Source organism: Cherax quadricarinatus, chromosome 4 (assembly GCF_038502225.1).
Source record: "Cherax quadricarinatus isolate ZL_2023a chromosome 4, ASM3850222v1, whole genome shotgun sequence".
NCBI classification, from domain to species: Eukaryota; Metazoa; Arthropoda; class Malacostraca; order Decapoda; family Parastacidae; genus Cherax; species Cherax quadricarinatus.
The window spans coordinates 58,200,549-58,217,186 of NC_091295.1; the positions used below are offsets into that span (position 1 = coordinate 58,200,549).

The 16,638-nt window shown below is 38.0% G+C and overlaps 1 protein-coding gene across 2 annotated transcripts in view; it reads left to right on the forward strand.

Moving 5' to 3' along the window:
- The first annotated feature begins 245 nt into the window (after positions 1 to 245).
- LOC138854345 (fasciclin-1-like) overlaps positions 246 to 16,638 on the forward strand; it is a 122,986-nt gene continuing 106,593 nt past the window's right edge. For both annotated transcript variants that reach the window (XM_070096947.1, XM_070096948.1), the window contains exons 1-2: positions 246 to 423; positions 1,772 to 1,870. In XM_070096947.1, coding sequence (XP_069953048.1) covers positions 331 to 423; positions 1,772 to 1,870 — 192 coding nt within the window. In that variant the 5' untranslated portion in view covers positions 246 to 330. The remainder of the gene's footprint in view (positions 424 to 1,771; positions 1,871 to 16,638) is intronic.

A 16,638-nucleotide genomic window follows, 5' to 3' on the forward strand; every position in this document is an offset into this window, starting at 1 on the left:
GTGTATTCTAACCTAACCACTCTGTAATCTGGCAAACTCAGTAATCCAGCACACTACAGGTCCCAATGATGCCGGATTTGTGATAGAGGACCTGTACTCATTTAAAATAAGATTTTGTTACACACCAATTCTCAGGAACATAATGCCTGCATTGTTACAGGGCTTAGCATAAACAAATCTATAAGTGGGTTAAATCCATTGATTTTAAACAGAAATTGATTTCTCAACAGCATATGATTGTACGCAAATATAATCGAGTGTACCTTTCACTAGGAAACGAGAGGACAGCTGAGTAAGTTCTACACACTTATTCGTGAACACTACCAAGACATGACTCATCAGCTTGTTGTGGAACCGGACCTCACACTATTTGCTCCTTCCAATGAAGCATTTAATATGGTCAACAGTGAACGTCTTAATCAGGTTTGTAATATATTTTATCCATAACCAATAAAATTTTTAATACATTTTATCATCACTAAAAAAATTTATTATTTCCCTAAAGATACACTGCACTGCAATATTTTATGGTTAACACACAAGGAAAAGCTCCCTAGTTTTGCAGCCTATTTTGGGTAAATTATGACTAACATAAGGCTAACTTAAAATTACAATGAACTTAGAGCTAACTTAGAATCACACAACTGATAAGTTAAGATTTAATTAAATGAATGCTAGAGTTGACATAACTTTTTTTGCCTGACAAGATTATTAATATAATGATTACCCTAAGCAGTAAAACTTTGTCTTTATACAACAGTAATATTAGTACAAGGAAGAAGAAAGTGACAAAACAATACTGGCAGTTAAATTTAGGGAAAGAGAGGGGTAGGATATAACTAAGACAAAACCAGTCATGATGTAAATCATTTTTTCTTTACTTTTTATTTGTGAAGATGGTAGACAGGGAAATTTTTAGAAGCTTCTGGGAGTGAGTGCTATATATTTAGGCCTTTTATGTGTGTGAGGTTTCAACTTAGGCTGAGTCAAAAATGTGGAATGTCAGATAGTTTTTATTTCTTGTGCTGTATCTTTGCATTCTCTTGCAGCTTTGTGCATCACCCTCTCCCTCTGTACCAGTCCCTCTCCCTTTCACTCTTTCCCTCTCTTCCTCCCTCCCTTCCTTCCCCTCTCTCTCTTTCTTCCTTTCTCTATACCTCTCTTGCCTTCCTTTACATGCCTCCCTTTCTTAATATCCCCCCTTCCCTCCTCTTCCTCTCCTCCCTCTATACCCTTCCCCTCCTCTTTCTCTTCCCTGATGTATAGATTTCTTGAACAGATAATGGTGAAAAGGAATGTGCAAGAAATAGAAACCATAAAAAAATTATGCATTTTCTAGCATTTATGAAAATCCCCCTCCCCCAACAGTGCCAAATAATATATTATCCAGCATATATGAGAATCCTCTCCTCATCAGTGCTGTATAATATATTATCCAACATTTATGAAAATCCCCTTCCTCATCAATGCTGAGTAATCCATGCATTATCGAGCCTTTATGAGTTTCCCCTCCTCATCAGTGCCAAATAATCCATTATCCAGCAGTTATGAGAATTTCCTTCCCCATCAATGAATTATTCAGCATTTATGAGAATCTCTCTCTCTTGTCATTGCTAGATAATCAGTGCATTATCCAGCATTTTTTTATAATCCTCCTCCCCATCAGTACTTCATTATATGTACTTTGAAAACTTTTTTAAATTACTTATGCTTTTATCTGCTTTCCTTTATTTTGAAATTGATGTTGATATTTCTAATAAATTTAATGTAGGTGATAGCTAACAAAGATAAGCTGGGAAAGTTGCTCAAGCTTCATCTTGTAAAACGCCGCCTCACTACAGATGAAATCGTCGACAGAAGCACTCGTGAGGTAAGACGTTTCTTCCTTGGATAATTGCATTTTTATTTGCTAAGTTTTTCCATAGATAATTTTGAACACACTACTAAAATTTGCAGTCAGAGTGAGTGGAAAGTGAGGAAACAAACCACTTAGAAATATTAAACACAAATAAGAGAGACCTGTATATTTTGGTCTTAGAGACCCACTGAAGTGGGTTGCTGAGACCAAAATACTGTTTACAAATATCTCAGGCATGTTTCATATTTCTCTTTGAGTGGTTTCTCACTTTGGACTGATCAATTTTTTCATTCTTTAATGTAAGAAACAGAGACCATGATCACTGTCACCTTCGAGTCCAGTAGATTCAGTGACCATCAGGTGAATTCACTCATAATTTAACCCACACAATCTCAAATAGTTAATTGCATATAAACACAATTATACTAAGTACAAGATTTTTATATTCATATATTGTAAGAGACAACTATTAGAATGTAATTAGTAGAGAAATACTGAATGTGCTGGCCATTTCTTCCATACTCTCCATATCAAGCACTTCTAGATTAAAACTGGTGAAGATGTTAGTAAAGCTTTATACTGTACATACTTTATAATGAAGCAGTAACTGAGGTACTATATTAATAATTTAATTGTCTATAAATTGTATTGTGTACTGAGGATTCTTGTAATGGCATTATAGGTATAAGGAAAGCCATTGTTAGTAAATGATGAACTGATGTGAAGCTCAAAGAAAAAAAAATTAGCTTAACATACTAGCTGCTTCCATGATTTTTAAACACAAATATTTCCCACATAAGTCATACACTTTTTTATTATTTTAGAAATGTGTTTATAACCCTGAAAGAATTTTTTATTAGTAAGAGTATTAGAAGATCAAAATTGTATACAAAGGATTATATTAAACAAATAATATAGAGTTACAAAGTGAGATTCACTGAATATAGGACTTGTACATTATGTTTTTACAGTGTGCTTTTTTCATGTACTGCACTCCCTTATTGTTAAATATGCAAGTAATCTAAGGATGTATTATAACCAAATCAAAAAATTTATTATAGCCTAAGCAGGAACATATAACTCATTGTATGCAATTACCCAAATATTGCCACCTGCATGCTTGCCTGCTCAACCCACTACTCTTGGTGAGCATGGTTCTTATGCTCTTGCCTATACTTCTTACAGTTCTTAAAAGGTTTCTTTATTCACATTTATCACCTTCACTGGATTGAACATACCATACTCTTTAGTCTTTTTGTTATACACTTGCAATTTCAATACTAACACCATAATTTTTTTTTTTGGGGGGAAATATGGCATGATAAACATGTAAGAGAGCAGATAAAGTTTAAAACCTTCTACTTACTGCTGAATTTTAAGAGATTTAGCCCTGTGGTTCAAGTTTGATTAAGGTGTACAGACTTATTTAACAGTTACTATTATCTGCAAATCATATAAATTGACTCGGTTTCTCAATAAGGGAGCATTGCTTTCTTAAACTTTAAAACTGAGACATTCCACACTGAGATAAGGCACTGTACGTTTCAACCTCCCAAACTCAAGTCTGTTTTGCTGACTTCCTTGAATCCCATGATGGGAATCCATTATCATTTTATACCATTAATTTTCTCATACATAAACAAAATTTTATTTTTATTTTTATTATTTTTAACATTACCCAGTGTCAATTTCAGAACACTCATATTTACCCAATTTTCTTTTTTATTTGTAATAAAATTACATAAACCTACAAACTATTTATTTATAGGCAACCATAAATAGGCATATTATATTTGAAAAAACAGTCTACCAGTAGTGTGTTTTGGAAAAAAAATGAGATGTTAATATCAGCATGTTTTTCATGCTTGCAGCAAGGGCAAGCTCACTTTGCAGCAGCACATCTAGTTGGACCATGTGCTTCTACTTTGATCCACCATGCTGGGTGTTGCAGCCCCCCCTGCCTACCATATCAATACCCCTATCATACAAGAAACTGGAGCTACCCCTCCTATTCCTTGGATCAAACATTACCTGTCATTTCCCAGGCACTGTATGACCACTGTAAATTTAGTCTTTCCAATAATAATAATAATAGTACAGTAACACTTTATACTCTCCTTGTAATAATCCTTCCTCAGATGACCCATACACCTTTAAACTAGATAAAAGGTTCAGAGAACTGACAGGATGATGACTTATTTATTGTGGAAACATTTTTGCCAACCACTGGCTTCCTCAGTCACTGATTATCTCAGACTCCTTCTGATCTTCAACCATTCTTCTTTGTATTGGACTGAGGAAGCCACTCATTGGCAAAATGTTTCCACATTAAAGATACACAAATGATGTACAAGTTTTTAGATTGTACTTATCACTTTTTCCAGTCTTTCTACATGGCCAATCCATCTCTCCAGCCCTTCTTTCACACACTGAATTGTACGTTTCATAACACTGTATATACTATTTTCTAAATTTTTTTATCCCTTATTTTGTGCATAACCATTGCACTTATTTTCATTTCTTCCATTATTACCTTTACTACAATATTGAAATATCATGTTTCACATTCACATTTAAGTATTGAGACCACTATGCAGATTTCCATTTTTGCATCCTTTGACAAACTTTTCTTCATTTATCCATCTGCTGGTACATCCACTCCCATGCATTAATAAATTTACATTCACACAGTCTTCCTTTCATTACAATCTCTAATTCAGTCAGATTCTTACTTTATTTGCCTTTTAAAATTTTATACAGTATATATTTTTTAGAGAAATCAAACCTAATTTCTGCACTTATCTAATAGCATTATTACTATTACAGACCAGTGTTCCTTTAGTATACATAAGTGAAGGTAAACACATTTTCCAGATTTTCATGTTCCTGATATTTTCTTCATTTCATTGTCTTAAAATCTTTGGCAATTTTTCAGGCTATTAAAACTAATATCATGCCTTCACTTCTATATACTTACCATGAACATTACCTGTGTAATTAAATTTATTTAAACTCCATAATCTCATCAAAGAGAAATATCACAATGAAATCAACAGTTTCATGTAATATAGTATGTGTCAAACTGAAATCCTTGAGTCACTGATATATTCCTCCTCTTACTTTTACATACAATATGTGTGGTTCTTTTTCTGATTCCAATGAACAAATATAACTAAATCCCAGTTAATTTTTTTTTAGAACAAGGCTCCAGGCCTTCAATGATGAACATAACTTGTTTTTGATTTTATCAGTGTACTGAGGATGACCATAATCACAGTGCTTTAAATTAAGTAAAACATAATTTCCTCTATGTATGAAAGCTTGTCATTGCTATTCACACATTCCCTGCCATGAGAAATGCAGCTTCGGCAAAACTTTTGCCTGACAGATAAACATTTCATACAGATTTTTTTAAAATCTTCATATATTTAATTAGGTGATTGTTTTCCCAAACAGATAAATTAATCGTCAGATTTTTTTTAAATATGTAAATTAGTTTTGATTGATCCAAAATAAATATACCACGTGTACATAAATGGGTTAATGAAAGGTACAATTTGTGAGTGCATATTTCTCTTCTGTTGTAAAGATATATTTAAACTGCATCAAATACATTACAGCAACTGAAAACAAAAAGAGATTCTTATAAATTTACTGGCTTGACTCTAATTTGAGTGTTTTAGTACATGTATTTAGTTTCAGTGCAAGTACATGAGAAGAAGAAGCACAATATAATTGTTTTTATCTACTGAAAACTAATAGTTAATGCAGACCACTCAAATTATGTTCATGGCTTTCCACAGTAACCTGTATGCCATTCAGAATTGCTGCTAAAGTACAGTGTGGGAAGTTTAGTTCCCACCACTCAGATTAATTACAAGTACTTAGGCACGGTTAGGCATAGTTCACTGACAGTTAATCTTTGATGTAACTGAAGATGCTTACATAACTTTACATATTGTGTACATATCTGATGAGATGCTATATACATATATATAATTACTATATATATATAATGTTGCTTTGCATGGCTTGTTTGCAGTGTAATAGCTATTGTTTGCATAGCTAATATCTCATCTTGCATGGCTCTTGCACCCCATCCTTCTCTTGTGCTTTGTAGAACTAGAAAAAGATTGTGAAATGCATAAAATTTACTAAACATATAACAGTATTAGTTTATGTTTAGAAAATCACAGTTTTTCCACACGTCTTATATTTTTCAGGAATTAACTTATGTTCTAATAAGCAAGTCTAGTATGTCTCCAATTCCTGGCAAGAATAAAAATTCTGGTAAATATATTAGTAATCAAAGAATAAAGAACTGTATCTAGATTGAAACTACCTATTGAATGTCATTGTAATGTCTACCCTGTTTCCCTGCTTTCATGGGCAGTGAAAAAGTACCTTCATCCATCATATTGGATATCAGTCATTTTATATAACTAGAGCCTTTTATATACCAGTACAGAAAAATCTGTCTTATCAGGTAATGTCAGGATCAAGACCAAACTGGATATTAATATTTGGCATATTTTACTACTGTAAATAAGGTATGGTGTAATATTAAAACATCCTTGGTGGCCAGGAGATGGAGTGGATGAATATAGTGATGGTTTTGAAAAATTATACATATACAGTAAAACTCCAGCTTTTTTCTGGTCTGAATATCATACAGTTCAGATTTCGACCACTTTTTTCAGTGAATTTTTACTCCAGGTTTCGTACATCGACTCAGAAATCATCCATATCAGATGCCTCCACCAGCCTGGAAGGCTGTTGCCTGAGTCAGTCTGCCTCTGTCACTTGTCGAGTGAGCAATACTTCGCGCATTCATCCATTGTTTTTGGTGCTTGTTTATTGAGTGCAACTGTGAAATAAGCCACCATGGGGCCAAAGAAAGATCGTGCCAGCCCTTTGGTAAAGAAGGTGAGAAACACAGTAGAATTCAAATTCAAGTAATAGCTTGTATCAAAATACAGAAGTGGCATACATGTGGCTGAGCTTGCCAGGATGTATGGGAAGTCCAAATCAACAATCAGTTCCATCCTGGTGAGAATGTGCCTTCTTCAGTGATTAAGGCATGTGTGTAAAGTGGAGTGAGTTGCAAATTTTTGTGGAGAATTATCACCCCTAACAAAACTGTTGCAAGCCATTTCTGCAACATGCTCAGCAACAATGTCCTGTCACAGTTTAGGCAAATTTTAAAGAGATGCCAGAAACAGGCATCTCTGGACAGATTTTTTATGTGACAGGGATGCAGTGGCTCAAGCTGGTCCTAGTGCCAGTAAAAGACAAAGAAGGGAAGTAACCCCAGATAGGGCTTTGATACCTGAAGTCCTTATGGAGGGGGATTCCCCTTCCAAACAATAACCTCTCCTCTCTCTCCCCTCCTCGCCTTCTTCCATACGCCAACAAGAGTCTTCAGTAAAGTTATGTAATAGTGATTTAAATATTCATTTATCCATTAAAATTAGTGCTTTATATTTATTTCTCATTGCTTTCAATATGTAAAATTATAGTTATTCTCTATAAAATGTATTTTTTGTTAATATTTTTGGGTGTCTGGAATGGATTAATTGGATTTACATTATTCCTTATGGGAAATATTACTTTGGTTTTCATCCATTTTGGATTTTGACTGACCTTCTGGAATGGATTAAGGTCGAAAACAAGGGTGCCACTTAATTTGGTTTGCTATTAACTGCTGTACAGTATATACACTGCCAGTTTACTTTTGTAAATTTTGCCACAACAGGTCAATATATCAGAAATGCGCAGGGAGACACTGGTCAGAGAAATAGCAAGCATCGAACTTAAGCTAAAAGAATCCTTTAGGAGTCAGGAATCGCGGGAAGAACTAAAAGCCATAAATGAAATCGAAAGAAACCCAAAGTATTTCTTCTCCTATGCCAAATCAAAATCGAGAACAACGTCCAGTATTGGGCCCCTACTTAAACAAGATGGGTCCTACACAGATGACAGCAAGGAAATGAGTGAGCTACTCAAGTCCCAATATGACTTAGTTTTTAGCAAGCCGCTAACCAGACTGAGAGTCGAAGATCAAAATGAATTTTTTATGAGAGAGCCACAAAATTTGATTAACACAAGCCTATCCGATGTTATCCTGACGCCAAATGACTTCGAACAGGCGATAAATGACATGCCCATGCACTCTGCCCCAGGGCCAGACTCATGGAACTCTGTGTTCATCAAGAACTGCAAGAAGCCCCTATCACGAGCCTTTTCCATCCTATGGAGAGGGAGCATGGACACGGGGGTCGTCCCTCAGTTACTAAAAACAACAGACATAGCCCCACTCCACAAAGGGGGCAGTAAAGCAACAGCAAAGAACTACAGACCAATAGCACTAACATCCCATATCATAAAAATCTTTGAAAGGGTCCTAAGAAGCAAGATCACCACCCATCTAGAAACCCATCAGTTACACAACCCAGGGCAACATGGGTTTAGAACAGGTCGCTCCTGTCTGTCTCAACTACTGGATCACTACGACAAGGTCCTAAATGCACTAGAAGACAAAAAGAATGCAGATGTAATATATACAGACTTTGCAAAAGCCTTCGACAAGTGTGACCATGGCGTAATAGCGCACAAAATGCGCGCTAAAGGAATAACAGGAAAAGTTGGTCGATGGATCTATAATTTCCTCACTAACAGAACACAGAGAGTAGTCGTCAACAGAGTAAAGTCCGAGGCAGCTACGGTGAAAAGCTCTGTTCCACAAGGCACAGTACTAGCTCCCATCTTGTTCCTCATCCTCATATCCGACATAGACAAGGATGTCAGCCACAGCACCGTGTCTTCCTTTGCAGATGACACCCGAATCTGCATGACAGTGTCTTCCATTGCAGACACTGCAAGGCTCCAGGCGGACATCAACCAAATCTTTCAGTGGGCTGCAGAAAACAATATGAAGTTCAACGATGAGAAATTTCAATTACTCAGATATGGTAAACATGAGGAAATTAAATCTTCATCAGAGTACAAAACAAATTCTGGCCACAAAATAGAGCGAAACACCAACGTCAAAGACCTGGGAGTGATTATGTCGGAGGATCTCACCTTCAAGGACCATAACATTGTATCAATCGCATCTGCTAGAAAAATGACAGGATGGATAATGAGAACCTTCAAAACTAGGGAGGCCAAGCCCATGATGACACTCTTCAGGTCACTTGTTCTATCTAGGCTGGAATATTGCTGCACTCTAACAGCACCTTTCAAGGCAGGTGAAATTGCCGACCTAGAAAATGTACAGAGAACTTTCACGGCGCGCATAACGGAGATAAAACACCTCAATTACTGGGAGCGCTTGAGGTTTCTAAACCTGTATTCCCTGGAACGCAGGAGGGAGAGATACATGATTATATACACCTGGAAAATCCTAGAGGGACTAGTACCGAACTTGCACACGAAAATCACTCACTACGAAAGCAAAAGACTTGGCAGACGATGCACCATCCCCCCAATGAAAAGCAGGGGTGTCACTAGCACGTTAAGAGACCATACAATAAGTGTCAGGGGACCGAGACTGTTCAACTGCCTCCCAGCACACATAAGGGGGATTACAAACAGACCCCTGGCAGTCTTCAAGCTGGCACTGGACAAGCACCTAAAGGCAGTTCCTGATCAGCCGGGCTGTGGCTCGTACGTTGGTTTGCGTGCAGCCAGCAGCAACAGCCTGGTTGATCAGGCGCTGATCCACCAGGAGGCCTGGTCACAGACCGGGCCGCGGGGGCGTTGACCCCCGAAACTCTCTCCAGGTAAACTCCAGGTAAACAACAAGCACAGTCTCAAAATTTGCTATATAGCTACACGATATACAGTGGAACCTCTGGTCACGACCATAATTCATTCCAAAACTCTGGTTGGGGCCCGATTTGGTCGTGACCCGAACCTAATATCCTCATTGGACTGTATGTAAATATGATTAATCCATTCCAGACCCCTACGAACTGTATGTAAATATTTTTTTTTAAGATATTTAAGCACAAAAATAGTTAATTATACCACAGAATATACAGTGTAATAGTAAACTAAATATAAAATCTTAAGTAACACTGAGAAAACCTTGAACAACAGAGAAAACTAATACTGAATGAGCCCATTCTGGATCCCTATGAACCGTTCATTGTAATTTTTTTTTTTTTTTTTTTTTTTTTTTAGACTTTCAAGGATGAGAAATGAACTCCGTTATATATTGTTCAATTTCTTTAATTTTTGGTGTATGTTAAAAAGCATCTTTCCATCATACATTGCCCAAGTAACTGAGAAAAAAAATTACCAAAACTCATATATGGCAAGCCCTAGCTGGGTTCTGGCACTGCGAGAAGCTGTTTGTACACTACCTGCTGATAAAACATTGCTAATGCAAGTTCATCACATTCATAATTACTGTAATTTATGAATAACTTACTTCCGAAATAATCGACGAAAACGAGGGCGCAGAAAAAAAAAATTGAGAAAATAACTTTGTCAGTTTTATGGTGCATTATGAATGTATATAACAATTAGCACTTAGCACTATCCTACACTATATTTTCTCTGATATAAGTACCCAGGAAAGGATAGGAGGTTGGTAAAGTGGTACCCCGTATTTCAGCCATACAGTAGGGCCCCGCTTTACGGCATTTCACCTTACGGCGTTCCGCTAATATGGTCATTTCAAATTATGACCAAAACTCGATATATGGCTCCCCCCACCTGACTTTCTAATACGGTCACCGCGCCCCACCCTGTTTGTTTACATTCTCTGTGAGCTCAATAAGCACTAAGTCTCTCCATTTTATCTGGAAACTCCAAAATTTCAAGTGTTTTTAAAAGTTATTTCATATTTTATATATACTCTGATAATTATACTTATGTATACCTGTGTGAAAATTTGTGTGGACTGCCTCCAAGTGAGTCACCTACCCTGGCAAGCTCTGTTGACACCGAGCTCTGAGGTGGGTACCTCAGCCTCACAAGTGGCTTATAGGACAGATTTTCACAAATGATTGATGTTGCAAGAAACTCGCCTGCATGCACGTATAAAGGACTAACTTACTTGGTGTTGCAGCATATATCCTGATCTTCACTTCCCTAAGCTTAGCCTTAGCCCCTTTGGACTTCCCCCTCAGAAACCACGTGCAACCGGGAGCCTTAATTCCTGCAATATTCAATCGTTATTAGTGTCCTGCCTGCACCTCAGAAATTCCTATATCCAAGAGGGTATGTATCCCCTAGTATAACTATGCAGACACGGACACTAGCTTCCAGACTGCTCTGAGACACTGGTACTTACTGGGCATGCACTGCCTGTTGCACACCGGGCCCACAGTTCAAACTCACTCACAATCTCCCCAGACACTGGCCAGAAATCTACGAGATAAAAGTGGAGGTCTTGTCTTACTGTATGGGCCTGACGGAGGAGGTCATCTACGGTACATCGAGGTGCCTCTACCAGATTTCCCCAGGTCTCAGATGTGAAGACACGTGGGGGGTGCCGTCTGCTGATCACGGCACATCTTGTCCAGTTGGTGTCTGTCTTAAGAAGAACGAGCTGGTCCCTCTTCCAGACCCTCGTCTCTTCGTTCAAACTAGGGCTGCCAGTTCTCCCTAGCTAACTTATCCTAGTGTTTGCCTACATTATCGGCCTATTACTACCTATGTTAAGGTCTTAGGTCTACATTATCTACAGTTGCCTCAATAATCCTAATATTAGTGTACTACCAGTAAAACTACCTACTCCTTCCTTGAAGAGTAAATCTATAAATTAAATACATGCCTACCAACAATCCATCGCCAACTAGAGAGAATGCTTTCATGTTTGGGTGGGGTATAAGGGCCATCCAGCTCAGCCGTCCCGTACGGCCATGCTGGATCTGTCCTGTGGAACTTTAGGGACCAAATAAATTTCCACAACCTGTACCTAAATAAACTTACACACTGTGCTGGCATGCAGGTACACATTAAAATCAGTAAGAGTCTCTTATGTCTCCAGATGTCATATTAGTAATGATAATAATAATCATCGAGTCTCATTTAATGTCATATATTACGTTAATATACACATTTTCATTAATCCATCTATGATATTTTTTCAAAATTATATAATAAACACGATGCATAGCATATAAATAAGATAAATACACCCCACAGTAGAATAAATAAACATAAATGTGAGATGTGGTAGCAGACGACTTGCACAAGTGACGCCATATTAGAAATAATGATAATAATACAGTGGACCCCCGGTTAACGATTTTAATCCGTGCAAGAGGGCTCATCGTTATGCGAAATAATCGTTATGCGAATGAATTTTCCCCATAAGAAATAATGGAAATAAAATTAATCCGTGCAAGACGCCCAAAAGTATGAAAAAAAATTTTTTTTACCACATGAAATGTTAATTTTAATACACACAAACTGAAAAAGGCATGCACAATTAAATGACACTTACTTTTATTGAAGATCTGGTGATGATTGATGGGATGGGAGGAGGGGAGAGAGTGTGTTAGTGTTTAGAAGGGGAATCCCCTTCCATTAGGACTTGAGGTAGTAAGTCCTTTTCTGGGGTTACTTCCCTTCTTCTTTTAATGCCACTAGGGCCAGCTTCAGAGTCACTGGACTTCTTTCGCACAAGATATCTGTCCATAGTGGCCTGTACCTCTCGTTCCTTTATGACTTGCCTAAAGTGTTTCACAACATTGTCAGTGTAATAATCACCAGCACGGCTTGCAATAGCTGTGTGAGGGTGATTTTCATCCATGAAGGTTTGCACTTCAAGCCACTTAGCACAGATTTCCTTTATCTTTGTAGTAGGCAACTTCTTCAATTTCTCTCTCCCCTCCTCTGAACCAGTTTCCTCAGGTCTGGCCTCTTGCTCTTGAAGTTGATCTATCAGCTCATCAGTGGTTAGTTCTTCATTGTCCTCCTCCACCAACTCTTCCACATCCTCCCCACTAACCTCCAACCCCAAGGACTTTCCCAATGCCACAATGGATTCCTCAACTGGCACAGGATTCTCAGGGTTAGCCTCAAACCCTTCAAAATCCCTTTTGTCTACACATTCTGGCCACAGTTTCTTCCAAGCAGAGTTCAAGGTCCTCTTTGTCACTTCCTCCCAAGCCTTACCTATAAGGTTTACACAATTGAGGATATTAAAGTGATCTCTCCAAAACTCTCTTAGAGTCAGTTGAGTTTCTGAGGTCATTACAAAGCACCTTTCAAACAGAGCTTTTGTGTACAGTTTCTTGAAGTTGGAAATAACCTGCTGGTCCATGGGCTGCAGGAGAGGAGTGGTATTAGGAGGCAAAAACTTCACCTTAATGAAGCTCATGTCCCCATAAAGTCGCTCTGCCACGTCTGTAGGATGACCAGGGGCATTGTCTAACACCAGGAGGCACTTAAGTTCTAATTTCTTTTCAGTTAGGTAATTTTTCACATTGGGGGCAAATGCATGGTGTAACCAGTTATAGAAAAATTCCCTAGTGACCCATGCCTTACTGTTTGCCCTCCACAGCACACACAAATTATCCTTGAGGACATTCTTTTGCCTGAACGCTCTGGGAGTTTCAGAGTGATACACTAATAAAGGCTTCACTTTGCAATCACCAGTAGCATTGGCACACATCAACAAAGTAAGCCTGTCTTTCATAGGCTTATGTCCTGGGAGTGCCTTTTCCTCCTGAGTAATGTAGGTCCTGCTTGGCATTTTCTTCCAGAACAGGCCTGTTTCATCACAATTAAACACTTGTTCAGGTTTCAGTCCTTCAGTTTCTATGTACTCCTTGAATTCCTGCACATATTTTTCAGCCGCTTTGTGGTCCGAACTGGCAGCCTCACCATGCCTTATCACACTATGGATGCCACTACGCTTCTTAAATCTCTCAAACCAACCTTTGCTGGCCTTAAATTCACTCACATCATCACTAGTTGCAGGCATTTTTTTAATTAAATCCTCATGCAACTTCCTAGCCTTTTCACATATGATCGCTTGAGAGACGCTATCTCCTGCTATCTGTTTTTCATTTATCCACACCAATAAGAGTCTCTCAACATCTTCCATCAATTGCGATCTTTGTTTCGAAAACACAGTTGAACCTTTGGCAAGAACAGCTTCCTTGATTGTCTTTCTGGTGCCCACAATAGTAGCGATGGTTGATTGGGGTTTCTTGAACAGCTTGACTAGGTCGGCTATACGCACTCCACTTTCATACTTATCAATTATCTCTTTCTTCATCTCTATAGTAATTCTTACCCTTTGAGGTGTAGGGTTGGCACTAGAAGCTTTCTTGGGGCCCATGGTCACTTATTTTCCAGAAGCAGCACCGAAAATACTGTAATAATACGAAATATTCCGAGTGTATGCTTGGATGTTACCGCGGAGGCTGGCTGGTAAACAATGGGACGGAGCGGCACATGTGAGGCTGGCTGAGGGCACATTGGACGCGTCTCGGACGAAAATCGGTATGCGGGTTTTTAATCGGTATGCGCGGCAAAAATTTTGCGATAAAAGTAATCATTATGCGGAAAAATCGCTATGCGATGCCATCGTTATGCGGGGGTCCACTGTAATAATAATCACCGAGTCTCATTAAATGTCGTATATTACATTAATATACACATTTTCATTAATCCATCCATGATATTTTTTTCAAAATTATATAATAAACACGATACATAACATAAAAAGATGATAAATACACTCCACAAAAGAATAAATAAACATAAATATGAGATGTGGTAGCCAGATAACTTGTACAAGTGATGGCAAGAATAACATTTTCTCTAATCTGACATAAGAGAAAATGTGTTACTGGGGGTAACTGTAGAAAATTATTCCTTTCATATGTATGTAAGTAAGTTTATTCAGGTATACACAAATACAGTTACATAGATTATCATACATAACATATGTGTAGAGAACCTAGGATAACCCAAAAAAGTCAGAGTGACTTATTTCCATTGCCTTCACTCAGAGCATCATTTCTTCTCAAAATGATGCTACATGAGAATGGGAGTGTTCTTCTTTATTTATTCTACCATATCAATGTAAAGACATGTACACAATGTAACTTGTACACAAACCAGACATGTACACTTTGTTTACAAAACTTACCTTCGCCTGGTTTGTTTACATAACTCTGCACCTGTCCTCTCTCATGCACTCATTCTTTCTCTCTCTCATTTATTCGTTTTATCTCATTTACTTACTCCTGACCCTACATTAAGACTACAAATATTTTAAGGTAAGTAATGAGTGGACTGTATTTACATTTTATCGCTCTGGGATGCTTAAATATCATAGAATAGTATGGGTGGGTGGGTTGGCCTGGTATGGTAGCCTGGCTGACTACCATACATACCACACTTGATTTCTTACAATAAATACTACTTGTCTCACCCTAGATTAAGACTATAAATATTTTAAGGTAAGTAATGAGTGCACTATGTGTGTATTGTACTTTATTGTTTTTTGATGCCTAGTTCTATTGCTAACTTAATATATGTTAGTGTAAACTTGTTATCTAGTGTTTGTATGCATTTATAAGAAAAAAAAAAGGGTGTTCCACTTTACAGTGGTTTCTGCTTTACAGCGGTAGCCTGGAACCTAACCTGCCGTATAAGTGGGGCCCTACTGTAATTCGTTCCAGAAGGCTGTTTGAGTGCCGTTACCGAACAAATTTTTTCCCATAAGGAATAATGTAAATTAGATTAGTCCGTTTCAGAATCCCCAAAATACACTTACAAAAGCACTTGCAATAATACTTACATAATTGTTTGAGTTGAGAGCTGTACGAAACTCGGGGTACCACTGTACTTTATCCCTCAGCCTCTAGCGGTGACTTCATACCTCTGTTGGACCGCTTGATATTATGCCAAATATCATTCTGGAGTAGTATTTATCATGTTTCTATGTTATTTATATTGTTTATTATATATTAGATCAATTGTGGTAGGTAAATAAGCAGTAGTATTGAAATCCACCTTGACAGTGGCCTCAAATTCCAGACACACATACAACAAATTTCCAAGAAAACTTCTAAGACAGTAGCCATACTATTTAAGATACGGAACTATGTTCTACAATCAGCTTTCCTTGCACTGTTTCATTCACTCATCTACCCTTATCTCACCTATGGGATATGTGTATGGGGATCGACAACATTAAATCACCTAAAGCAAAAGGTTGCAGTCAGAATGATAAATTCCCACTCTCGACAGCATACTCCACCAATATTCAAAAGTCTAAAACTGCTCACTGTAAAGAACATCCACACTTACTCATGTGCTTAATACATACATAAAACACTACACTCAAACATAAACCCTTCACTCAAACTTCTCCTCACCAGCCTTAACAGGTCACACGACCATAACACAAGACACAGATCTCTTTTTGATGTACCCCATGTCCATATCACACTGTGTAAAAACTCTATGCACATACTATCAAAGATATGGTACTATGTTCCACAATCAGCTCTCCTTCACTGTATCACTCACTCGTCTACTCTTATCTCATATATAGAATTTGTGCATAGGGGTCAACAACATCAAATCACCTAAGGCCTCTAATAACCCAGCAAAAGGCTGCTATCAGAATAACAAATTCCCACTCCCTGGACCTGGAGTTTACCTGGAGAGAGTTCCGGGGGTCAATGCCCCCACGGCCCGATCTGTGACCAGGCCTCCTGGTGGATCAGAGCCTGATCAACCAGGCTATTACTGCTGGCTGCAAGCAAACCAACGTACGAGCCACAGCCCGGCTGGTC